The sequence below is a fragment of the Nerophis lumbriciformis genome, linkage group LG07, assembly GCF_033978685.3.
Source record: "Nerophis lumbriciformis linkage group LG07, RoL_Nlum_v2.1, whole genome shotgun sequence".
Taxonomy (NCBI): Eukaryota; Metazoa; Chordata; class Actinopteri; order Syngnathiformes; family Syngnathidae; genus Nerophis; species Nerophis lumbriciformis.
In genome coordinates, this window is record NC_084554.2 from 12,281,232 (window position 1) to 12,307,920 (window position 26,689).

Genomic DNA, 26,689 nt, shown 5'->3' on the forward strand with positions numbered 1-26,689 from the left:
TCCAAGTTTGAACATGTTCTTTATGTCATTTTTCGTAATAAACATATAAATAATAAACTCTAGACACGTGGCCCTGTTATGAAAGTTATAACTTGTTATTGTTCTGCCTAAAGAGTCAAACTGTGCATCTGCCGCAGGTCAATCGCTACAAAACTATTCTTACAAAACAAGAGAAAAATACATTTTAGTACATTTACATGAGTTGTTAATTTATTCCAGACTACTTTGAACTGTCACTCAAGTTTGCTTCGCACTTTCTCTCGGAGGAAAACGGACGAAACAAGTAGAAAAGAAATCAAAGTAGAGGCGAGGCAGAATATCTGTCTCTCTCTCTCTCTCTGACAACGTAAGTCCTCCAAAAAAATACAATAAAACATCTCAATAGCAGTACAATATTTTTTTTTTTGTTGTTGAATTTTTTTCCAATACTTTTAGCCAATACTACTGTATTTAAATTAAAATATATTCTCATATCTTTACACTATTTCAAATAACGAAATGTGATTTCTGTCAAAATCTAATTTACAATTCTGTGTATAAAAATATAATTTATGTCACCCCGCCGGCTTTGTTCTCCCCAAAATATAAGAGTCAGCTGCACACATATATTTATACATATATCTGTGTACGTATGCACATATCAACACATAGCTACTTCTTTTCTCTTCTTTTTTGTCGCTATTGGAGATATAGAAAAATAGATTATGCACAATGTTGCCAGTTCATGTGAGAATAAATTATTCAAACGTAAGGCTCCGTTCATTCATGGAAAGGGCGAAGAAGAAGAAGAAGGAGGAGGAGGAGAAGAATAAATATCCACTGCAAGCTCGCTTCTTCCGTTTTTTTTTTTTACCATCTTTTGCAGCTCCATCTTTGAAGAGAAACAAAGTTTCAGCTGGAGGGGGACGACACCCCGAGGGGGTGGAGGGCGCGGGGGTCCAAAAGCCACGTTCCTGCATGGTAGAGCACCTGGGAGTACCAGTGCACGCCGTCCTCCTGGGCGCCGGGCCGCCTCTGCGCGCCCCACAGCAGCGACGACACCCAGTGGGCGAGCCGGAGGGGCGCCAGGGCCCGGTGCGCCAGCTGGTGGTCCTGTACCACGGCGTAGCACGACGCCAGCACCCGGTCCACCACCAGCGTCCCCTGCACAGTCACAGGCGCGAAGGAGCCCACCCGCTCCTCGGTGGAGACGCGGGACACCGTGGCGGCCCGCAGACGCCCGCCGTCCGGCACCAGCACCCGGTGGCCCGGCCGCACCCGGCTGGCGAAGACGGCCCGGGCGCTCCCCCCGGCTGTGGAGTTGGGGCTGACAAAGAGGAGGTGCGCCGCCGTCAGCGCGATCCTGTGGCCGCCGTCGGCCTCGATCACGTAGAAGAGCCTCCTGGTGGTGGAGTCGCGGTCGATGAAGGCGATGAAGTCCGTGAAGACCAAGTTGCCGTCGCCGTCCGCCGCCAGGACCCTGTCCCCCCCTTGGAGGTCCTCGACCGCCTTGGTGGAGCCGTCCTGCAGGGTGACCGAGGAGGACCCCGGGAAGCAGCCCCCGGACTTGGCCGCCACCGAGTTTTCTGTGCAAAACACACAAATTCATATCAGCAAAAACACCACCTCGCCCGTACCCCCCCGCTGACCCTCGGTGCATGATGCGTATTGGCTGTCTGAGACCCCCAAACGTGTTCCGGATGAAAAGCCGCCATTGTCATGAAAAGTCTGCTGTTATATTTGCTCAGGTGCCGTTAGTGTTATTTAAATGAACCCCCCCCCCCCCCCCTTCTTTAAACGCCTCCATCTTGTTGGCCTGGCGGACGTCCTCACATACCAGGATCACGCCAACACAAGAAGGGGGGTCTGGAGGGGGGCTTTAATCTTCTGTTAGGATGCTCGGCCATGAAGCGCATTAAACCCCCAAATGACGCCTTGAATCATTCATGATGCATTCACTTGTTTTGTTTAGGGCCGCAAACAAACTTGTCCCCCGTAAAAAAAAGTGTCCTACCTGCTTTGACCGAGCAGTGAATGTGCGCTTTGGACTCGTAGTAGACCCAGTCGAAGCCGGCCTCCACCGCCAGCCTGGACAAGGTGCCGTACTTGCTCTTGTCCCGGTCCGACGTGGTGATGTCCACCGCCCGGCCCTCGTAGTGGAGGGACTCCTCGAAGTGGTGGCCGTCCTCGTCCCAGCCCTCGGTGACGCGCAGCTTGACCCCGGGCCACTGGTTCATCACCGAGATGGCCAGAGAGTTCAGCTTGTCTTTGCATCTCTGTCCAACAAGACACAGGACATTGGAACCCTGGACAGTCTGAGGAGGTTCTTGTATGTTGCACTTTCACACCGCAAAAAATTGACCATTTTACCGCAATGCATTGTAAAAAAACAACCATAGAATTTACGAGGGGTGCTCAAAAAAATGGATTCACATCCGAATCGTGATTCTTACTTAATTGGATCCTAAATTGATTCATAATTTTCTAGAATCCATTTCGCAAAACAAACAAAATTATTTACAATTTTGCTCAAGAAGCCACCTTTTTAAAAAGAAAATTTTACGCCATCTCCGCGCTTACTTGCTACGCTGGCAGCGGAGAAGAACTTTTGTAACCCCGAACTTGCTTTGAAAAGGTTGTTATATAACTGTTACACCAAATGTTACGAGAATCAGTTTGAATCAAGTACCGATTCTGAATCGAATCGTCACACCAGGAATCGGAATCGGACCGTGAGTTGTTGTAAGATTTGCATCTTTAGAAATTACGCAAAAAAACTGTCAGCTCAGACGCCAGAGTTTTATCGGAAAATTAACAGTGGTAGCGTTTTTCCAGTCACAGTAATGCACTGTAAAAACAACGGACGTAGATTTTACGGTAAAAAACTGGCAGCTCAGTAACTTGAATTTTACCAAAAAATACCAGTGGTACTGTTCTTACAATAATGGTAATGCACTGTAAAAACAACAACCGCAGATTTTACGGTAGAAAGTAAACATATCAGTTGCCAGAATTGTATCGTAAAAATAACAGTGGTACTGGAACTTATTTAGAAAAGGTTGTTATATAATTGTTACACCAAATGTTACGAGAATCAGTTTGAATCAAGTACCGATTCTGAATCGAATGATCACACCAGGAATCGGAATCGAACCGTGAATTGTTGTAAGATTTGCAGCTTTAGAAATTACGCAAAAAAACGGGAAGCTCAGACGCCAGAATTTTATCGGAAAATTAACAGTGGTAGCATTTTTCCATTCACAGTAATGCACTGTAAAAACAACGGCCGTAGATTTTACGGTAAAAAACTGGCAGCTCAGTAACTTGAATTTTACCAAAAAATACCACTGGTACTGTTCTTACAATAATGTTAGCATATCAGTTGCCAGAATTGTATCGTAAAAATAACAGTGGTACTGGAACTTGTTTTGAAAAGGTTGTTATATAATTGTTACACCAAATGTTACGAGAATCAGTATGAATCAAGTACCGATTCTGAATCGAATGATCACACCAGGAATCGGAATCGAACCGTGAATTGTTGTAAGATTTGCAGCTTTAGAAATTACGCAAAAAAACGGGAAGCTCAGACGCCAGAGTTTTATCAGAAAATTAACAGTGGTAGCGTTTTTACAGTCACAGTAATGCACTGTAAAAACAACGGCCGTAGATTTCACGGTAAAAAACTGGCAGCTCAGTAACTTGAATTTTACCAAAAAATACCAGTGGTACTGTTCTTACAATAATGGTAATGCACTGTAAAAACAACAACCGCAGATTTTACGGTAGAAAGTAAACATATCAGTTGCCAGAATTGTATCGTAAAAATAACAGTGGTACTGGAACTTATTTAGAAAAGGTTGTTATATAATTCCATCCATTTTCTACCGCTTATTCCTTTCGGGGTCGCGGGGGGCGCTGGAGCCTATCTCAGCTACAATCGGGCGGAAGGCGGGGTGTAATTGTTACACCAAATGTTACGAGAATCAGTTTGAATCAAGTACCGATTCTGAATCGAATGATCACACCAGGAATCGGAATCGAACCGTGAGTTGTTGTAAGATTTGCAGCTTTAGAAATTACGCAAAAAAAGGGAAGCTCAGACGCCAGAATTTTATCGGAAAATTAACAGTGGTAGCATTTTTCCATTCACAGTAATGCACTGTAAAAACAACGGCCGTAGATTTTACGGTAAAAAACTGGCAGCTCAGTAACTTGAATTTTACCAAAAAATACCACTGGTACTGTTCTTACAATAATGTTAGCATATCAGTTGCCAGAATTGTATCGTAAAAATAACAGTGGTACTGGAACTTGTTTTGAAAAGGTTGTTATATAATTGTTACATCAAATGTTACGAGAATCAGTTTGAATCAAGTACCGATTCTGAATCGAATGATCACACCAGGAATCGGAATCGAACCGTGAGTTGTTGTAACATTTGCAGCTTTAGAAATTACGCAAAAAAACTGGCAGCTCGGACGCCAGAGTTTTATCGGAAAATTAACAGTGGTAGCGTTTTTCCAGTCACAGTAATGCACTGTAAAAACAACGGCCGTAGATTTTACGGTAAAAAACTGGCAGCTCAGTAACTAAAATGTTACCAAAAAAATACCAGTGGTACTGTTCTTACAATAATGGTAATGCACTGTAAAAACAACAACCGCAGATTTTACGGTAGAAAGTAAACATCAGTTGCCAGAATTGTATCGTAAAAATAACAGTGGTACTGGAACTTGTTTTGAAAAGGTTGTTATATAATTGTTACATCAAATGTTACGAGAATCAGTTTGAATCAAGAACCGATTCTGAATCGAATCGTCACACCAGGAATCAGAATCGAACCGTGAGTTGTTGTAAGATTTGCAGCTTTAGAAATTACGCAAAAAAACAGGAAGCTCAGACGCCAGAATTTTATCGGAAAATTAGCAGTGGTAGCATTTTTCCATTCACAGTAATGCACTGTAAAAACAACGGCCGTAGATTTTACGGTAAAAAACTGGCAGCTCAGTAACTTGAATTTTACCAAAAAATACCAGTGGTACTGTTCTTACAATAATGTTAGCATATCAGTTGCCAGAATTGTATCGTAAAAATAACAGTGGTACTGGAACTTGTTTTGAAAAGGTTGTTATATAATTGTTACACCAAATGTTACGAGAATCAGTTTGAATCAAGTACCAATTCTGAATCGAATGATCACACCAGGAATCGGAATCGAACCGTGAGTTGTTGTAACATTTGCAGCTTTAGAAATTACGCAAAAAAACTGGCAGCTCAGACGCCAGAGTTTTATCGGAAAATTAACAGTGGTAGCGTTTTTCCAGTCACAGTAATGCACTGTAAAAACAACGGTCGTAGGTATTACGGTAAAAGACTGGCAGCTGAGTAACTAGAATGTTACCAAAAAATACCAGTGGTACTGTTCTTACAATAATGGTAATGCACTGTAAAAACAACAACCGCAGATTTTACGGTAAAAAGTTAACATATCAGTTGCCAGAATTGTATCGTAAAAATAACAGTGGTACTGGAACTTATTTTGAAAAGGTTGTTATATAATTGTTACACCAAATGTTACGAGAATCAGTTTGAATCAAGAAGCGATTTTGAATCGAATCATCACACCAGGAATCAGAATCGAACCATAAGTTGTTGCAAGATTTGCATCTTTAGAAATTATTGTAAAAAACTGGCAGCTCAGTTGCCAGAATTTTATCGGAAAATTAACAGTGGTAGTGTTTTTCCATTCACAGTAATGCACTGTAAAAACAACAACCGCAGATTTTACGGTAGAAAGTTAGCATATCAGTTGCGAGAATTGTATCGTAAAAATATCAGTGGTACTGTAACTTGTTTTGAAAAGGTTGTTATATAATTGTTACACCAAATGTTACGAGGATCAGTTTGAATCAAGATCCGATTTTGAATCGAATCGTCACACCAGAAATCGGAATCGAACCATAAGTTGTCGCAAGATTTGTATCTTTAGAAATGATTGTAAAAAAACTGGCAGTTCAGACACCAGAATTTATCGGAAAATTAACAGTGGTAGCGTTTTTCCATTCACAGTAATGCACTGTAAAAACAACAACTTTACGGTAAAAAAAAACTGGCAGCTCAGTAACTAGAATTTTACCAAAAAATAACAGTGGTACCGTTTTCACGATAATGGTAATGCACTGTAAAAACAATAACCTGCGGATTTTACGGTAGAAAGTTAACATATCAGTTGCCAGAATTGTATCGTAAAAATAACAGTGGTACTGGAACTTGTTTAAATAGGTTGTATTAAAATTGTTACACCAAATGTTACGAGAATCAGTTTGAATCAAGAACCGATTCTGAATCGAATCATCACACCAAGAATCGGAATCGAACCGTGAGCTGTTGTAAGATTTGCATCTTTAGAATTAACGTTAAAAAAACTGAGGGCTCTGACACCAGAATTTTATCGAAAAAATAATAGTGGTACACTTTTTCCATTTACAGTAAAACACCGTAAAACAACAACTGTAGATTTTATGTAAAAAATCTAGCAGCTCGGCTGCCAGAATTTTATTGGAAAATGAACAGTGGTAGCGCGTTTCAAGTCACAGTAATGCACTGTAAAAACAACGACCGTAGATTTTACGGTAAAAAACTGGCAGCTCAGTAACTAGAATTTTACCAAAAAATACCAGTGGTACTGTTCTTACAATAATGGTAATGCACTGTTTAAACAACAACCTCGGATTTTACGGTAGAAAGTTAACATATCAGTTGCCAGAATTGTATCGTAAAAATAACAGTGGTACTGGAACTTATTTTGAAAAGGTTGTTATATAATTGTTACACCAAATGTTACGAGAATCAGCTTGAATCAAGAACCGATTCTCAATCGAATCATCACACCAGGAATCGGAATCAAACCGTCAGTTGTTGTAAGACGTGCATCTTTAGAAATTACGGTAAAAAACTGGCAGCACAGACAGCAGAATTTTATCGGAAAATTAACAGTGGTAGCGTTTTTCCATTCACAGTAATGCACTGTAAAAACAACAACCACAGATTTTACGGAAGAAAGTTAGCATATCAGTTGCCAGAATTGTACCGTAAAAATAAAAGAGGTACTGGAACTTGTTTTGAAAAGGTTGTATTATAATTTTTATACCAAATGTTACGAGAATCAGTTTGAATCAAGAACCGATTCTCAATCGAATCATCACACTAGGAATCGGAATCAAACCGTCAGTTGTTGTAAGATTTGCATCTTTAGAAATTACGGTAAAAATTAACAGTGGTAGCGTTTTTCCATTCACAGTAATGCACTGTAAAAACAACGTCCCAAATTTTACGGTAGAAAGTTAGCATATCAGTTGCGAGAATTGTACCGTAAAAATATCAGTGGTACTGGAACTTGTTTTGAAACGGTTGTTATATAATTGTTACACCAAATGTTCTGAGAATCAGTTCGAATCAAGAACCGATTTTGAATCAAATCATCACACCAGGAATCGGAATCGAACTGAACTGTGAGTTGTTGTAAGATCTTTAGAAATTACGGTAAAAATTAACAGTGGTAGCGTTTTTCCATTCACAGTAATGCACTGTAAAAACAACATCCCAAATTTTACGGTAGAAAGTTAACACAACAGTTGCGAGAACTGTACCGTAAAAATATCAGTGGTACTGGAACTTGTTTTGAAAAGGTTGTTATATAATTGTTACACCAAATGTTACGAGAATCAGTTTGAATCAAGAACTGATTCTGAATCAAATCATCACACCAGGAATCGGAATCAAACCGTAAGTTGTTGTAAGATTTGCATCTTTATAGAGTTTACTTAAAAAAAACTGAGGGCTCTGACACCAGGATTTTAATCCAAAAAATAAAAGTGGTACCCTTTTTCCATTAACTGTAAAACCACAACTGTAGATTTTGCGTGAAAAACCTAGCAGCTCAGTTGCCAGAATTCTATCGAAAATTAACAGTGGTAGCGTTTTTCCATTCACAGTAATGCACTGTAAAAACAACAACTTTACGGTGAAAAATCTGGCAGCTCAGTAACTAGAATTTTACCAAAAAATAACAGTGGTACCGTTTTCACGATAATGGTAATGCACTGTAAAAATAACAACCTGCGGATTTTACGGTAGAAAGTTAGCCTATCAGTTGCCAGAATTGTATCGTGAAAATAACAGTGGTACTGGAACTTGTTTTGAAATGGTTGTTATATAATTGTTATACCAAATCGTGATCAAATCGTGATTCTTACCTAATCCGATACTAAACTGATTCAGAATTTTCTAGAATCCATTTTAAAACAAACAAACAAAAAAATGTACCGTATTTTTCGGACTCACTACACAAGTTATCTCGGTTCATGGTAAAAAAAAAAATTAAAATTAACTTTTGTTTTAATGTTGTTGAACTATTTTCGCATATGTTAAATGACACCGAAACTACACAAAAAATTGAAGTTATTTTTATTTTTTCATAATAATTTCTTAAAAGTAAAACAAAAACATATGTCATATTTTTTGTTACTGTGCATATATGAATTGAATCAAATATAGGGGGAAAAAAATGCATATCAAGCATGTGAAACGTAACTTCTGCGAATACACCGAGTCCACCCGGAAGTACCGTATGTTTCGGACTATAAGTCGCAGTTTTTTTCATAGTTTGGCCGGCCGGGGGTGTGACTTATACTCAGGAGCGACTTATGTGTGAAATTATTAACACATTACCATAAAATATCAAATAATATTATTTAGCTCATTCCCGTAAGAGACTAGAGTCTAGTCTCTTACGGGAATGAGCTAAATAATATTAGAGAACTGTAGTTTACGTATAAGATTTCATGGGATTTAGCGATTAGGAGCAGAGGTGGGTAGAGTAGCCAGAAATTGTACTCAAGTAAGAGTACTGTTACTTTAGAGATTTATTACTCGAGTAAAAGTAATGAGTAGTCACCCAAATATTTACTTGAGTAAAAGTAAAAAGTATGTTGTGAAAAAACTACTCAAGTACTGAGTAACTGATGAGTAACATATACACACACATATCATATATATATATATATATATATATATATATATATATATATATACATATATACATATATACACATACATTGATATATACAGTATATCATTTATATTTATTTATTTTGCCGTTTTTGTTTACATGTTAAAGGTGTTTTAATGAATATACATGCATGTTTAACACATATAGATTCCTTTCTTTCATGTTGACAAGAATATAAGTTGGTGTATTACCTGATTCTGATGACTTGCATTGATTGGAATCAGACAGCAGTGCTTAGCGTCCACGTTTTCAAATGCAGGAGAAAAAAAGTTCCTCCTTTCTGTCTAATACCACATGAAAGTGGTTGGTTTTTGGTATCTTATTTGTCCAGCTTCCATATTCGTTTTCACACACTTTACAAGAAATACATTGGCGGCAAACTCCGTAGCTTGCTAGCTTGTTTGTGCTGGCTTTCGGAGACTCTTATTTTGAAAGCGCAGGCGCGATGGAGCGGCACTTTTATTGTGAAGACAGGAATTGTGCAGTCAGTCTTTAGGCTTGTGACGGGATGTACGTTTGAAATAAAAAAGTGTCTTTTTTCCTTCACACTTTTGATTGATTGATTGAAACTTGTATTAGTAGATTGCACAGTACAGTACATATTCCGTACAATTGACCACTAAATGGTAACACCCCAATAAGTTTTTCAACTTGTTTAAGTCAGGTCATGTGACCGCCTGGCTCTGTTTGATTGGTCCAACGTCACCAGTGACTGCATCTAATTGGTGGAACGGAGTCAAACGTCACTAGTGACTGCATTTTATTGGTGGAACGGAGTGAAACGTCACCAGTAACGCAGGCACTTTGAAGGTCTGTCTGACAGACCAAAACAAACAAAGCGTGCATTAACAGATCGATAAAAATTAGTAGCGAGTAGCGAGCTGAATGTAGATAAAAGTAGCGGAGTAAAAGTAGCGGAGTAAAAGTAGCGTTTCTTCTCTATAAATATACTCAAGTAAAAGTAAAAGTAAGTTGCATTAAAACTACTCTTAGAAGTACAATTCATCCCAAAAGTTACTCAAGTAGATGTAACGGAGTAAATGTAGCGCGTTACTACCCACCTCTGATTAGGAGTGACAGATTGTTTGGTAAACGTATAGCATGTTCTATATGTTATAGTTATTTGAATGACTCTTACCATAATATGTTACATTAACATACCAGGCACCTTCTCAGTTGGTTATTTATGCCTCATATAACGTACACTTATTCAGCCTGTTGTTCACTATTCTTTATTTATTTTACATTGCCTTTCAAATGTCTCTTCCTGGTGTTGGGTTTTATCAAATACATTTTCCCTAAAAATGCGACTTATATATGTTTTTTTCTTTATTTATTATGCATTTTTGGCCGGTGCGACTTATACTCCGAAAAGTACTGTATTTACAATTTTGCTTAAAAATCGAACTTTTTAAAAAGACGATTTTAGACGCGTGTTTGTCAACAGCAGAGGAGAGCCTTTGTAACCTGGAACTTGTTTTGAAAAGGTTGTATTATAATTGTAACACCAAATATTACGAGAATCAGTTTGAATCAAGTACCGATTCTGAATCCAATCATCATACCAGGAATCGGAATCGAATTGAACCGTGAGCGGTAACATTTGCATCTTTCGAAATTACGGTAAAAATCCGGTGACTCAGTGACTAGAATTTTCGTTTAGGCTAAACTGTAAACATACTCTAAATTGTACAATTAAAATCTGGCGACCAAGCTGCCATTTTCTTACCATCAAATTAAAACATTTTTGTACAGTGAGTAAACAATAAACAACACTAGATTTGGAAGTTCAATGTTGAAAATCCATGCACCATTCCTCCGTTAGTTTTCAATGTAACACTGGAAAAACAACAACAATGTTCATTATTTTTAACAGACGTATTTTTGAATGATCTATGCATGAAATAGAAAATCTGTTCCAAAGCAGCGTTCACCCTCAAGTAGTTTGTCCAGCAATATTTTTTTTTCCGAACGCATTTGCTTCAGAGTGGTCAATTTTTCGCCGTGCATTTTGACGCTATCCAACCGCGGAATTATGCCAACAATAATGTGCTTATGTCAGCAAAACCCTCCAAACTTGCCATCCTATCTGTTCTTCTTCTGCCCAAGTCCGCATTTTTCGGAGTATAAGTCGCACCGGCCGAAAATGCATAATAAAGAAGGAAAAAAACATATATAAGTCGCACTGGCGTATAAGTCGCATTTTTGGGGAAATGTATTTGATAAAATCCAACACCAAGAATAGACATTTGAAAGGCAATTTAAAATAAATAAAGAATAGTGATCAATAGGCTGAATAAGTGTACGTTATATGAGGCATAAATAACCAACTGAGAAGGTGCCTGGTATGTTAACGTAACATATTATGGTAAGAGTCATTCAAATAACTATAACATATAGAACATGCTATACGTTTACCAAACAATCTGTCACTCCTAATCGCTAAATCCCATGAAATCTTATACGTCTAGTCTCTTACGTGAATGAGCGAAATAATATTATTTGATATTTTACGGTAATGTGTTAATAATTTCACACATAAGTCGCTCCTGAGTATAAGTCGCACCCCCGGCCAAACTATGAAAAAAACTGCGACTTATAGTCCGAAACATACGGTACATCCGGGTGGACTCGGTGTATTCGCAGAAGTTACGTTTCACACGCTCGATATCCGTTTTTTCCCCCCTATATTTGATTCAATTCATATATGCACAGTAACAAAAAATATGACATATGTTTTTGTTTTACTTTTAAGAAATTATTATGAAAAAATAAAAATAACTTCAATTGTTTTGTGTAGTTTCTGTGTCGTTTAATATATGCGAAAATAGTTCAACAACATTAAAACAAAAGTTAATTTTAATTTTTTTTTTTTTTTTACCATGAACCGAGATAACTTTTGTAGTGACTTTTTGAATGATCCTCAACAGCATTGGTATTCCGATTAGTGCTGTAATCCGATTAATCACACTTTGCAATTCTGGTTAATCACGATTAATCTTAGTAAATTGCTTGCTTGCATTATTCAAATTAACTTTAAAAAAAAAACACAATTTTGGGACACAAATGCAAATTTATTTTCCAAATGGAACCGTTCCAGTATCAAAACGTTCTGCTCGACCGGTAATCGTGAGCTCTCCAAGGAAATCATACAAAAGATCCCAGATTACCCAGAATTCCCAGATATTTTCCTATTCAAGATAAATGGACCATTTTTCGAACTTGCACAGTTCCCCAATTTCTCAACCAATTCGAACTGTAAAAAAATTCCAGGAATTCCCAGAAAAATTCCAGGAATTCACAGAATTCACAGATATCCCATTTTCCAAAGCCCTAGTTTCACTTTTTCCTGGAAAGTTTTCACAGTCCACATTTTTCAACCGTTTTTGAACATTCCACCTTCATAACATTCCTCTTAGTTGGGTAAACAAATGTTCCTATTTTTCTTTTCGTACAAATTCCCGAAATTTCAGGAGTCCCGGAATACTAATTTTCAATTCAAACTGTTACTACGTCAACATTTTACAACCGATTCCAAATTTTTCAACGCCGACCCGTTCATATCCATCCATCCATCCATTTTCTACCGCTTGTCCCTTACGGGGTTGCGGGGGGTGCTGGAGCCTATCTCAGCTGCATCTAGGATAATTGTGCTGGTATCAAGTTTTTTTTAAATTCCCGGTTTTACCCAAAATTCCCAAATTGCTAGGAAATTCATAGTTCTACAACGCCCTAAATTCTCGAAATTTACACACTACTCTTCCCATTTATCAAATGCAAAACATGTTTTCCTTTTCTCAAAATTCCCGGTTTTCACAAAATATATAATCGACTGCAAAGCCCACATTTCTCATCCAATTCGAACCGTAATTTTTTTGCCCCCAAAGCCTTAGTTTCACTACTTCCTGGAAAGTTTTCACAGTCCACATTTTTCAACCGTTTTTGACAATTCCACCTTCATAACATTCCTCTTAGTTGGGACAACAAATGTTCCTTTTTTTTCATACAAATTCCCGGTTTGCCCGAAATTCCAGGAATTCCGAAATACCCATTCTCAATTCAAACTGTTACTACGTCAACATTTTACAACCGATTCCAAATATTTCCAAATATAATTGTGCTAGTATCAAGATTTTCAAAAATTCCCAGTTTTCCCCGAAATTCCCAAATTTCCAGGAAATTCCCCTTCATATGAATGGGCGTATTCATAGTTCTACAACACCCTACATTTTCAGACATTTATAAACCCAAATCCGACCTTTCAACCATCCACCCACACTACTCTTCCCATTTATTGAATGCAAAACATGTTTTCCTTTTCCCCAAATTCCCGGTTTTCATGAAATATATAATCGACTGCAAAGCCCACATTTCTCAACCGATTCGAACCGTACATTTTTTTCCCCAAAGCCCTAGTTTCCCTTCTTCCTGGAAAGTTTTCACAGTCCACATTTTCCAACTGTTTCTGACCATTCCGCCTTCATAACATTTCTCTTAGTTGGGACAACGATTGTTCCTATTTTTCTTTTCGTACAAATTCCCGGTTTTCCCGAAATTCCAGGAATTCCGAAACACCCATTCTCAATTTAAACTTGTACTACGTCAACATTTTACAACCGATTCCAAATATTTCAACACCGACCCATACATATCATCTCGGATAATTGTGCTAGTATCAAGATTTTTTTAAATTCCTGATTTTTCCCCGAAATTCCCAATTTTCCAGGAAATTCCCCTTTAAATGAGTGGATGTATTCATAGTTCTACAACGCCCTAAATTCTCAAAATTTTGAGCCATTTTTAAACCCGAATCCGACCTTTCAACCATTCACCCACACTACTCTTCCCATTTATCAAATGCAAAACATGTTTTCCTTTTCTCAAAATTCCCGGTTTTCACAAAATATATAATCGACTGCAAAGCCCACATTTCTCAACCGATTTGAACCATATCCCCCCCCCCCCCAAAGCCTTAGTTTCACTTCTTCCTGGAAAGTTTTCACAGTCCACATTTTTCAACCATTTTTGACAATTCCACCTTCATAACATACCTCTTAGTTGGGACAACAATTGTTCCTATTTTTCTTTTCGTACAAATTCCCGGTTTTCCCGAAATTCCAGGAATTCCGAAATACCCATTTTCAATTCAAACTGTTACTACGTCAACATTTTACAACCGATTCCAAATATTTCCAAATATAATTGTGCTAGTATCAAGATTTTCAAAAATTCCCGGTTTCCCCCGAAATTCCCGGTTTTCCCCGAAATTCCCAAATTTCCCGGAAATTCCCTTTCAAATGAATGGGCGTATTCATAGTTCTACAACACCCTACATTTTCAGACATTTTTAAACCCAAATCCGACCTTTCAACCATCCACCCACACTACTCTTCCCATTTATTGAATGCAAAACATGTTTTCCTTTTCCCCAAATTCCCGGTTTTCATGAAATATATAATCGACTGCAAAGCCCACATTTCTCAACCGATTCGAACCGTACATTTTTTTTCCCAAAGTCCTAGTTTCACCTCTTCCTGGAAACTTTTCACAGTCCACATTTTCCAACTGTTTCTGACCATTCCGCCTTCATAACATTCCTCTTAGTTGGGACAACAAATGTTCCTATTTTTCTTTTCGTACAAATACCCGGTTTTCCCGAAATTCCAGGAATTCCAAAATACCCATTGTCAATTCAAACTGTTACTACGTCAACATTTTACAACCGATTCCAAATATTTCAACACCGACCCATTCATATCATCTCGGCTAATTGTGCTAGTATCAAGATTTTTAAAAATTCCTGATTTTCCCCGAAATTCCCAATTTTCCAGGAAATTCCCCTTTAAATGAGTGGATGTATTGATAGTTCTACAACGCCCTAAATTCTCAAAATTTTGAGCCATTTTTAAACCCGGATCCGACCTTTCAACCACTCGCCCACACTACTTTTCCCATTTATCGAATGCAAAACATGTTTTCCTTTTCTCAAAATTCCCGGTTTTCACAAAATATATAATCGACTGCAAAGCCCACATTTCTCAACCGATTTGAACCATATTTCCCCCCCCCAAAGCCTTAGTTTAACTTCTTCCTGGAAAGTTTTCACAGTCCACATTTTTCAACCATTTTTGACAATTCCACCTTCATAACATACCTCTTAGTTGGGACAACAATTGTTCCTATTTTTCTTTTCGTACAAATTCCCGGTTTTCCCGAAATTCCAGGAATTCCGAAATACCCATTCTCAATTCAAACTGTTACTACGTCAACATTTTACAACCGATTCCAAATATTTCAATACAGACCCATTCATATCATCTAGGATAATGTGCTAGTATCAAGATTTTTAAAAAATTAGCGGTTTTCTCCGAAATTCCCAAAATTACAGGAGATTCCCCTTCAAATGAATGGACATAGTCATAGTTCTACAACGCCCTAAATTCTTGAAATTTTGAGCCATTTTTAAACCCGAATCTGACCTTTCAACCATCCACCGATCTAAAAAAGGTCTAAACTCATTCTCTTTCTATGCCACATAAATATGGAATGCACTCCCAACAGGTGTAAAAGAAAGTGCATCTCTGTCCTCCTTCAAAACTGCACTAAAACAACACCTCCAGGCAACGTCAACCCTAGATTAACACCCTCCCCCTTCCACATCCCACCTCCCCGGATTGTAAATAACCAAATGTAAATAATCAAATGTATTTCTAATGTATATACTTGTTCTTATGCTATCTGAGCTCACTATGTTCTCTGCTCGCTGTACATATCCTACCAGGTCAGACCTACACTGATTCAATGCCCATTTCTTTGATGATACAATTGTCGATGACTGAAGTGCTGATATCAACCAAACCCTCCTCATCCCACCCCCCGGATTGTAAATAATATAAATAATTCAATGTATATACTCTGATGATTAACTTGTGTGATGACTGTATTATGATGATAGTATATATTTGTACCATGAATTGATTAACGTGGACCCCGACTTAAACAAGCTGAACAATTTATTGGGGTGTTACCATTTAATGGTCGATTGTACGGAATATGTACTGTACTGTGCAATCTACTAATACAAGTTTCAATCAATCAATCAATCAACCAATCACCCACACTACTCTTCCCATTTATCAAATGCAAAACATGTTTTCCTTTTCTCAAAATTCCCGGTTTTCACGAAATATATAATCGACTGCAAAGCCCACATTTCTCAACCGATTCGAACCGTAAAAAAAAATTCCAGGAATTCCCAGAATTCCCGGTTTTCCAAAGCCCTAGTTTCACTTCTTCCTGGAAAGTTTTTTCAGTCCACCTTTTTCAACTTTTTTTGACCATTCCACCTTCATAACATTTCTCTTAGTTGGGACAACAAATGTTCCTATTTTTTTTTTCCGTACAAATTCCCGGTTTTCCCGAAATTCCAGGAATTCCGAAATACCCTTTCTCAATTCAAACTGTTACTATATCAACATTTTACAACCGATTCTAAATATTTCAACGCCGACCTGTTCATATCCTCTAGGATAATTGTGCTAGTATCAAGATTTTCAAAAATTCCCGGTTTTCCCCAAAATTCCCCTTCAAATGAATGGACGTATTCACAGTTCTACAACACCCTAAATTTGTAAATTTTTTTAGCCTTTTTTAAACCCAAATCCGACCTTTCAACCATCACCCACACTACTCTTCCCATTTTTTGAATGCAAAACATGTTTTCCTTTTCTTAAAATTCACGGTTTTTACAAAATATATAATCGACTGCAAAGCCCACATTTCTCAACCGATTCGAACCGTAAGGTTTTTTTCTCCAAAGCCCTAGTTTCACTTCTTCCTGGAAAGTTTTTTCAGTCCACCTTTTTCAACCGTTTTTGACCATTCCACCTTCATAACATTTTGTACAAATTCCCGGTTTGCCCGAAATTCCCGAAATTCCGAAATACCCATTCTCAATTCAAACTGTTACTACGTCAACATTTTACAACCGATTCCAAATATTTCAATACAAACCTATTCATATCATCTAGGATAATTGTGTTACTATGAAGATTTAAAAAAATTCACAGTTTTCCCCGAAAAGCCCAAATTTCCAAGAGATTCCCCTTCAAATTCTCGAAATTTTTAGCCATTTTTAAACCCAAATCCGACTTTTCAACCATCCACCAACACTACTCTTCCCATTTATCAAATGCAAATCATGTTTTCCTTTTCTCAAAATTCCCGGTTTTCATTAAATATATAATCGACTGCAAAGCCCACATTTCTCAACCGATTCGAACCGTAAAAAAAATTCCAGGAATTCCCAGAATTCCCGGTTTTCCAAAGCCCTAGTTTCACTTCTTCCTGCAAAGTTTTCACAGTCCACATTTTTCAACCGTTTTTGACCATTGCACCTTCATAACATCCCTCTTAGTTGGGACAACAAATGTTCCTATTTTTCTTTGTGTTAAAATTCCAGGTTTTCCCGAAATTCCAGGAATTCCGAAATACCCATTCTCAATTCAAACTGTTACTACGTCAACATTTTACAACCGATTCCAAATATTTCAACACAGACCCATTCATATCATCTCGGATAATTGTGCTGGTATCAAGATTTTCAAAAATTCCCGGTTTTCCCTGAAATTACCAAATTTCCAGGAAATTCCCCTTCAAATGAATGGACGTATTCATAGTTCAACAACTCCCTAAATTCTCAAAATTTTGAGCCATTATTAAACCCAAATCCGACCTTTCAACACATCCACCCACACTACTCTTCCCATTTATCGAATGCAAAGCATGTTTTCCTTTTCCCAAAATTCCCGGTTTTCACGAAATATATAATCGACTGCAAAGCCCACATTTCTCAACCGATTCGAACCGTACATTTTTCCCCCCAAAGCCCTAGTTTCACTTCTTCATGGAAAGTTTTCACAGTCCACTGTTTTTGACCATTCCGCCTTCATAACATTCCTCTTAGTTGGGACAACAAATGTTCCTATTTTTTCCCCCAAAAATTCCAGGAATTACAAAACACCCATTCTCAATTCAAACTGTTACTACGTCAACATTTTACAACCGATTCCAAATATTTCAACACCGACCCATTCATATCATCTCGGATAATTGTGCCCATATCAAGATTTTAAAAAATTCCCGGCTTACCCCGAAATTCCCAAATTTCCAGGAAATTCCCTTTCAAATGAATGGACGTATTCATAGTTCTACAACGCCCTAAATTCTCGGAATTTTGAGCCATTTTTAAACCCGAATCCGACCTTTCAACCATCCACCCACACTACTCTTCCCATTTATCGAATGCAAAACATGTTTTCCTTTTCCCAAAATTCCCGGTTTTCACGAAATATATAATCGACTGCAAAGCCCACATTTCTCAACCGATTTGAACCGTTCCAACATCCACACACTCTGCTCACCCTGGACATTCAAGCCACCATGTTTCCCGGTTTGTAAAATTCCTTTATTACCCAGAATTACCTGGAATTTCCCCCCATTGATAATGAACTGGCAATATACAAACCTCTCCATATCCCACATTTCTCAACCGATTCAAAACGTTCCAACATCCACACACTCCACTCACCCTGGACATTTAAGCATTGCAGTTCCGCTCACGGGTATAGGCTGTCTGGAGACTTGCGCACCTAGGGCATTCACACACAATTGCTTCCGGAATTTCAAATTCTAGTTATTATTATTATACTCCCTCATCTTTGCACTGAAGTATGCATTGACCTGATCACTGACTTTACAACATTCCTTTCGTGTAACCGTCTACGGATAAGATGAAATTAATCACGTTATTAGTCTGCGTTTGTACATTTCTTCGTAATTAATCACACCAGTTACCATGTTATAACTATGACAGCTCAAATTCAAATAAAATGCAAAAATTTGGGTTACGACCCTACCCACCGATAGTTGGTGTACAAAGTAAAAACAATTGTGGCAGCTTAGCCACAAGAATTGTTATGGAAATTATTATTTTTTTTAATTTACAGTAATTCAGTGAAGTACATTTTATGATAAAATCCTGGCGACTGAGCTGCCAGTTTTTTACTGTAAAATCTACAGATTTATTGTCTCAATTTTTTTTTTTTTACACGGTAGCAAATGTCACAATGAACCCCGTAAGATCCGACCAAAACACTCGCTCTTACTCACTAGCATTAGCTTGTAGCTAAAGATCGACATAGCTGTGTTTTTCCAACCATGAGAAGGTAGAAATGGATTGTGAAGGACCGTGCTGAGAAGAAGAAGCGGGTGGAAATAATTTAACTAAAGAAAGTCATCAAAAACATGACCGTTAGCTAACTCGGGAAAACAGTTTGAGCGCAGCACTGCAAGTCTGCTTATACTGAAGCAGAATGAGTCGGTACAACACCAGCCAAAGACATTAAAAAAAATCTAAACCGCGGACATTTATCCATGAAAATATGGAGTAGCTGCTGATGGTGTGTTTGACGGAGAAGCAGCTAGCATGAGATACAGAACACTGTAAAAATTGCCATTGTAAATTCACAGCAAATGACTGGCTAATAGTTGCATTACTATGACAGTAATATTTACAGTAATTTACTGTGAACCAGCCCTTTACTGTAACTTCAGAGCCGCGATTTTACAGATGATCACAATAAAGTTACAAGTAAATGCTGTAACTTCACAATTGTAATTTTATAGTAAATTAGTCTCTCGTTTTAACTACGAAAAACCCCTTGAGAGAAAAATCAGTTTGAATTCACAGTAATATGTCAATATTACAGGACTATGATTGTGGAATTTTACTGTGAAATAACAGTCCATTGAAATAGGTTATTGTACATTTTACAGTCATTTGTTGCAATGTTACAGTACATTTTGATTACTGTATTTCACTGTGGAAAAAATACTGATAAATTAATAACATTTTTACACTGTGACGCAGAATGAGTCAATACAACGCCAGCCAAGGAGGTTAGAATAATATCTCAACGGTGGACATTTATCCATGAAAATATGGAGAAGCTGCTGGTGGCGTGTTTGACGTAGACGATACCACAGAAGTCCACTCTCCAAGGTGCATGCTCTACAACAACGATCCTTCAAACTGTGGTATAAGTACCACAGTTTGATTGAATTAGTGTTTTATTTTTTTTGTATTACTGCTCAAACTGTGTGTAATGTCACAGTGGCCAAAAATAATAAATATACCAACAGCATGGCTCGGTTTGTAGGGCGGCCGTGCCAGCAACTTGAGGGTTCCTGGTTCAATCCCCAGCCATCAGTGTGTGAATGTGGAAATAGTGTCAAAGCGCTTTGAGTACCTTGAAGGTACAAAAGTGTTATACAAGTATAACCCATTTACCATTTATTTACCATTTAAATAAAACCTTGTTTTTAACAAATACTTAGGCCTACTACGCTACTGTATTTTAATCTTAGTCATTATGCTGGCACCTGGAGAGCCACATTTTTTCTGAGGTATTACTCGGTGGAAAGAACGTTTTATTAATACATGGCTTCATAAAACTACTGTTGTAGTAAATTATATTGTATTGTTTTTATACAAGGTGTATTATCTAAAAGTTAGAATGTAGGATTGCTTATTATTTTTATTGGATAGTAGTCTGTTTATTTCAATTCTTAGTTTTTTTCTTTATTACCTCTTGTGTAATTTATTTTTACCCCACATTTGTTCCCACTACCGCACCTTAAGTTGAAGTCCTTAATCTCGTTATATGCAAATATAATGACAATAAAGTCTATTCTATTCTATATATTTAAAAGGTATGTCGCGTGTTAAAATGGTGCTGTTTCAAAGGGGCTAAGCACAAATTGATCTGAATTAAATTCAATGGGCTATTTCGCAATATGTGTTTCTAGAGCAGTGTTTTTCAACCTTTTTTTTGTGTTGAAAAAATCCGGAGGCACACCACCAGCAGAAACCGTTAAAAAACGAAACTCAGTTGACAGTAAAAAGTCGTTGTCGCAATTGTCGGATATGAATTCAAACCATAACCATAACCAACCATATATACAACCTATAGCGCTTGTCTCAAAGTAGGTGTACTGTCACCACCTGTCACATCAACCCCTGACTTATTTGGACTTTTCTGTGTTTTCCTGTGTGTAGTGTTTTAGTTCTTGTCTTGCGCTCCTATTTTGGTGTTGATTGTCATGTCATGTACGGATGTACTTTGTGGACACCGTCTGCTCCACACGTTGTAAGTCTTTGCTGTCGTCCAGCATTCTGTTTTATGTTTACTTTGTAGCCAGTTCAGTTTTAGTTTCGTTCTGCATAGCCTTCCCTAAGCTTCAATGTATTTTCTTAGGGGCACTCACCTTTTGTTTATTTTTGGTTTAAGCATCAGACACCTTTTTACCTGCATGCTGCCTCCCGCTGTTTCCGACATCTACAAAGCAATTAGCTACCGGCTGCCACCTACTGATATGGAAGAGTATTACACCGTTACTCTGCCGAGTTCTAGGCAGCACCGACACTCAACAACACATCATTTGCAGACTATAGTTCAGTGGTTCTTAACCTGGGTTCGATGGAACCCTAGGGGGCTCAGGGGTTCGGCGGAGGTCAAGACACACCCGACTCATCGTGTAAATAAAAACTTCTCCGTATCGGCGTATTACGGATACGGCAACAGCAGAAGTCACACTGATTTGCAGGTGTGTAATTTGTTTTGAGTAGGGATGTCCGATAATGGCTTTTTGCCGATATCCGATATTCCGATATTGTCCAACTCTTAATTACCGATACCGATATCAACCGATACCGATATATACAGCCGTGGAATTAACACATTATTATGGACAACCAGGTATGGTGAAGATAAAGTCCTTTTTAAAAAAAATTATTACAATAAAATAAGATTAATAAATTAAAAACATTTTCTTGAATAAAAAAGAAAGTAAAACAATATAAAAACAGTTACATAGAAACTAGTAATGAATGAAAATTAGTAAAATTAACTGTTAAAGGTTAGTACTATTAGTGGACCAATCATGTGTGCTTACGGACTGTATCCCTTGCAGACTGTATTGATATATATTGATATATAATGTAGGAACCAGAATATTAATAACAGAAAGAAACAACCCTTTTGTGTTACCAAGAACGTATAACTTTGTCTTGAATTTGAAAAGGGGGAGGGAGGTTTTTTGGGTTGGTGCACTAATTGTAAGTGTATCTTGTGTTTTTTATGTTGATTTAATTAAAAAAAAACCAAAAAAAAACCGATACCGATAAAAAAAAAAACCCGATACCGATAATTTCTGATATTACATTTTAAAGCATTTATCGGCCGATAATTTATGCACTGTGTTGGTTTTGTTGGTTGAACAAGGAGATGTTTATGCACGTCTCATTTTGTGCACCAGTAATAAAACATGGTAACACTTTACTATGGGGAACATATTCACCATTAATTAGTTGCTTATTAACATGTTAATTAGTAACATATTGGCTCTTAACTAGTCATTATTAAGTACTTAGTAATGCCTTATTCTGCATGGCCTTATTATAACCCTAACCCTGGCCCTAACCCTCTAACCCAGTGGTTCTCAAATGGGGGTAAGCGTACCTCTGGGGGTACTTGAAGGTATGCCAAGGGGTACTGAGATTTTTTTTAAATATGCTAAAAATAGCAACAATTCGAAAATACTTTATAAATATAAATAAAAACCTATCTTTTTTCCCCAAATAGTTCAAGAAAGACCACTACAAATGAGCAATATTTTGCACTGTTATACAATTTAATAAATCAGAAACTGATGACATAGTGCTGTATTTTACTTCTTTATCTCTTTTTTTCAACCAAAAATGCTTTGCTCTGATTAGGGGGTACTTGAATTAAAAAAATGTTCACAGAAGGTATACTGAAAAAAGGTTGAGAACCACTGCTCTAACCCTAACCCTAACCAAATATCTCTAAATTAAGTCTTTGTTACTTAGAATATGTTCCCCATACTAAAGTGTTACCAAAAACATATAACTTTGTCTTGAATTTGAAAAAAAACAACATTTTATTTTTAACTAAAGAAGGGTTTGGTGAATGCGCATATGAAACTGGTGGGGTTCGGTACCTCCAACAAGGTTAAGAACCACTAGTCTAGTTACTGGTTTGCAAAAAATATTTTGTAACCCAAATAGGTGAAAGTAGATCATCTCCCACGGCACACCAGACTAGTGCCGCGGCACAGTGGTTGAAAAACACTGTTCTAGAGGGACGAGCCGTTAAACTCCTATGTGCATGCATGCGCATACACAGGTGCATAATTTTGTACTTTGATGGCGACAAAGCGGACGTGAACAGACCTTTATAGTGTAAGTTCTGCCCAACATATTGACATACACAGCATTTATATGACGTTTCCCTTTGTTTTCATGCGTTACTATCCACGCCATTTCCCCGTTGTGGCATGAATAATATCCGATAGAGCATTGCTGTTGAATAAAAACGCCATATAGGTTTAAATGGTCTTTCAGGCGCGATCACCGTGTTGTGATGTTAGGAAGTGAGCGTCGCCAAGGAACATCTCGGTTAAAGCGAGCTGACCATGAAATATTGATAAGAGCCCGCATTCGCTTCACTGCTCTATAACATAAATGCACCGCCACCATCATTTCTGTCATCATTTTTTTTTTTTTTTTTTTAATTCTCACCACGCACCCTTGTCGGCAACACGCGTGGCGGCAAACGCGATCAATAATCCCCTCAATAATTGTTCATTATCGGCGGGAAGAGGAGCGAGACAACTTGTGTCCTGCAGTGAAAGATCCACGATTAGGTTTTATTTAGCACAACTTTTATTTTTATTTCCACGCGAGTGCGTGTAGAGGGGTGCATCTTCTAGCTTTATGAATACATCACACTTGTAGAATTGCGTGGACACACACGCACGCGTTCTAAGACGGTTTAAGCGACGTCTGTTTATTAATTCATCAGGGCGTGTGCCGCGAATCAAGCCCAATTCCACGCACTCACCCCCACCCACACCTGTCCGCGCAAACAACTGTCTATATAATAACTTTTTTTTTTGACACGAACAAATTCGTTTCCGGTGTCTTGAATTTTCACGCCAAATTTTTTTTTTTAAATTAATATATTTCTGTGTGGAGTTTGCATGTTCTCCCCGTGACTGCGTGGGTTCCCTCCGGCTTCCTCCCACCGCCAAAAACATGCACCTGATTGGCAACACTAAAATTGGCCCTAGTGTGTGAATGTTGTCTGTCTATCTGTGTTGGCCCTGTGATGAGGTGGCGACTTGTCCAGGGTGTGCCCTGCCTTCCGCCCGAATGCAGCTGAGATAGGCCCCAGCACCCCCCGCGACCCCGAAAGGGACAAGCGGTAGAAAAAATGGATGGATGGAATATTCAACGAACACCGCCGCGCCACGCATCGATGCGTCCACCCAGCGTTCGTGCGTAAAAGCGCGCGGAGGAGATTGGTTGACGCGTAAGGTAATAATTCGTCTTCTTATTCATCAAAAAGAAGGAAAAAAAACACACATTTGAGAGTATTTAGGAGAGAAGAAGGATGGAAGGTGCGCGATTGTTCATTGCGCACTGACTAGTAATTGATAAGAATTAAACATGAATCGATTTTTAGGAGGTGAAGACTGCGTGGAAATATTCCTGTTTTTTCCTCATCGATATTTTTCACGTCACGCCCCTTCCTCATCATCACATTTAAGATGATCCACGGCTGGCCCCACTATGGACTGGACTCTCACACTATTAACTGGATCCACTCCACGTCCATGGTCACCCACGGGGGTCCCCCCCACATATGCGGTCCCCTCCAAGGTTTTCTCATTGTACCCCCTTGGGTTGAGTTTTTGTCCTTGCTCTGATGTGGGGATCTGAGGATTGTGGCTTGTGCAGCCCTTTGAGACACTCGTGCTTTAGGGCTATATAAGTAAACTTTGATTGATTGATATATTTTCAATGGAACATATAAAATGTGGGTGTTGTTTACTTGAGTCATATTGCAGTCTACACATATCTCTTATGTGTGACTGCCATTATATTGCACACTCGTGATTTATGGCTATATAAATACACTTTGATTGATTGATTGATCATCACAATCGTTCCAAATTACGCACAGTATTCTGTATTCACAAAAATGTGCGTTTTTGTCCCTCTCTGTCCAATTGCGGGGTCCCTTTTTGTCTTTTCAAGTCCACTATAAATAAGGCGTGGAGTGTAAATAAAAATCCACCCCACAGCCCCACGGTTATAAATGTGAGTTAAATGCAGAGAGCAAGAGGAGGATACAAATATAGATATGAGCAGGAGGTGGACATGAATATTTCAAGTGTGCTATCCTCATGCCTTCATCTTGTCCTTCCATATACGCAGTCCCGGTCCGCACAGACCGGTGCAGGACTGGTGCGTTCAAGGCCCCCCCGGAGAGGAGAAGCGCGGCGTCTTACCTGAGTCATGAGTCTGTCCGCGCCGGTGTTCTCCTCATCCTTGAAGATGATGTCCGTGTTGTAGTTGGGGGTGAGCTCTTTAAAGCGCTCCGAGTTGCGGGTGATCTTGCCCTCGTACCTGCCGCTGGCCCCCAGGGTCTTCTCGGCCACGTTGGGGATGAACTGCTTGTAGGCGAGAGGTGTGAGCTTCTTGGGGTGCCTCCTCCTGCCGTAGCCCCGGCCCGGCCCGCATCCCCTGCCGGGGGACACCAGCAAGGACGAGCCGATGACAGCCAGCAGGACTATTCTGGTCCACATCAGCATGTTTTTTTTTTTTTTTGTAATTATTATTTATTTTTTGTGTGACAAGGAGGGGGTTGGGGGTGGGGAGGGCGTGCGTCCTTCAGGAGGTGGCCGCCTCTCGGTGCGCCTGTGCCGGCTCTCTCCGCGCCCTCGTCGCCCTCTTGTCTTCTAGCGTGGCAGGTGCGGAAAGGAACGTCTCGCACGCACGTCCACCGGCCACATCCAAGCCTCGTCTCTCGCAGCAGGGGGGCGGGAAAAAAAAAAAAAACGAAGAAAAAAAAAGAAGATCTTTCACTTGACTTTCATGGAGTCCACGCACCCCCCCCTTAAAAAAAGCAAAGCGGCGCGTCTTTTAGTGGAGCTGCAGACCTCCTGAGTGAGAGAGCCGCTTTTACTGCTTTGTATTATAGCAGCGATCTATAGCAGGGGAGGGACTTGATTGGCTGCCTCCTCCTGGGAGAGCACCAAAAAAAAAAAAAAAAAGCCCTTAAAAGATGTCTTCTTGCACCTGAGTGGGAGGGAGGGGCTCCTCTTCATGGGAAAACATCAATTATAAAGCACCTCCTCCTCTTTCTGCCCAACTTTCCTCCTGGACAGCTCCTGCCTGTCAGCACAGTCTTTTCTGGAGGCGTGCTCATGTGAGGACAGCTCATGATTCAAATCCGCGATACATATCGCGATAGAGTACTGCGATATTTACGGTGTGTTTTTTTTTTTTTTTTTTTTTTTACAGCAAATTCCTGTAAAATTTTCATTTTACGCTGACATTTGCTCTGTGAAAAAAAAAATCTTTAAAAATACGGTGACAATTTTTTTTTTACCTTGGTAGCATTTTTCCATTTACAGTAAAAGCTACGAACAATGGGAGACCCGGCTTTCTGTCTGTGGAACGCTCTCCCTGACCACCTGAGGGCACAA

General features: G+C 38.8%; 2 protein-coding genes across 4 annotated transcripts in view; one reads left to right on the plus strand and one right to left on the minus strand.

The window, feature by feature from the left end:
* Positions 1 to 26,119, minus strand: shha (sonic hedgehog signaling molecule a). Its single transcript, XM_061965809.1, has 3 exons — positions 25,490 to 26,119; positions 1,994 to 2,255; positions 1 to 1,565 (listed from the first exon to the last, which is right to left on the minus strand). The coding sequence occupies exons 1-3, from the start codon at positions 25,790 to 25,792 to the stop codon at positions 892 to 894; spliced, it is 1,239 nt and encodes a 412-aa protein (XP_061821793.1). The 5' UTR covers positions 25,793 to 26,119; the 3' UTR covers positions 1 to 891.
* rnf32 (ring finger protein 32) overlaps positions 1 to 26,689 on the plus strand; it is a 221,848-nt gene that overhangs the window by 22,088 nt on the left and 173,071 nt on the right. The gene's annotated exons all lie outside the window — the stretch shown is intronic.

Excerpts from the sequence above, each read along its gene's own strand:
- shha (XM_061965809.1), bottom strand. The coding sequence starts at position 25,792 with ATGCTGATGTGGACCAGAATAGTCCTGCTGGCTGTCATCGGCTCGTCC. Across the intron at positions 2,256-25,489 it reads CGGACAGACTCATGACTCAG|AGATGCAAAGACAAGCTGAA; the intron begins GTAAGACGCCGC and ends CTTGTTGGACAG. Across the intron at positions 1,566-1,993 it reads TCACTGCTCGGTCAAAGCAG|AAAACTCGGTGGCGGCCAAG; the intron begins GTAGGACACTTT and ends TGTTTTGCACAG.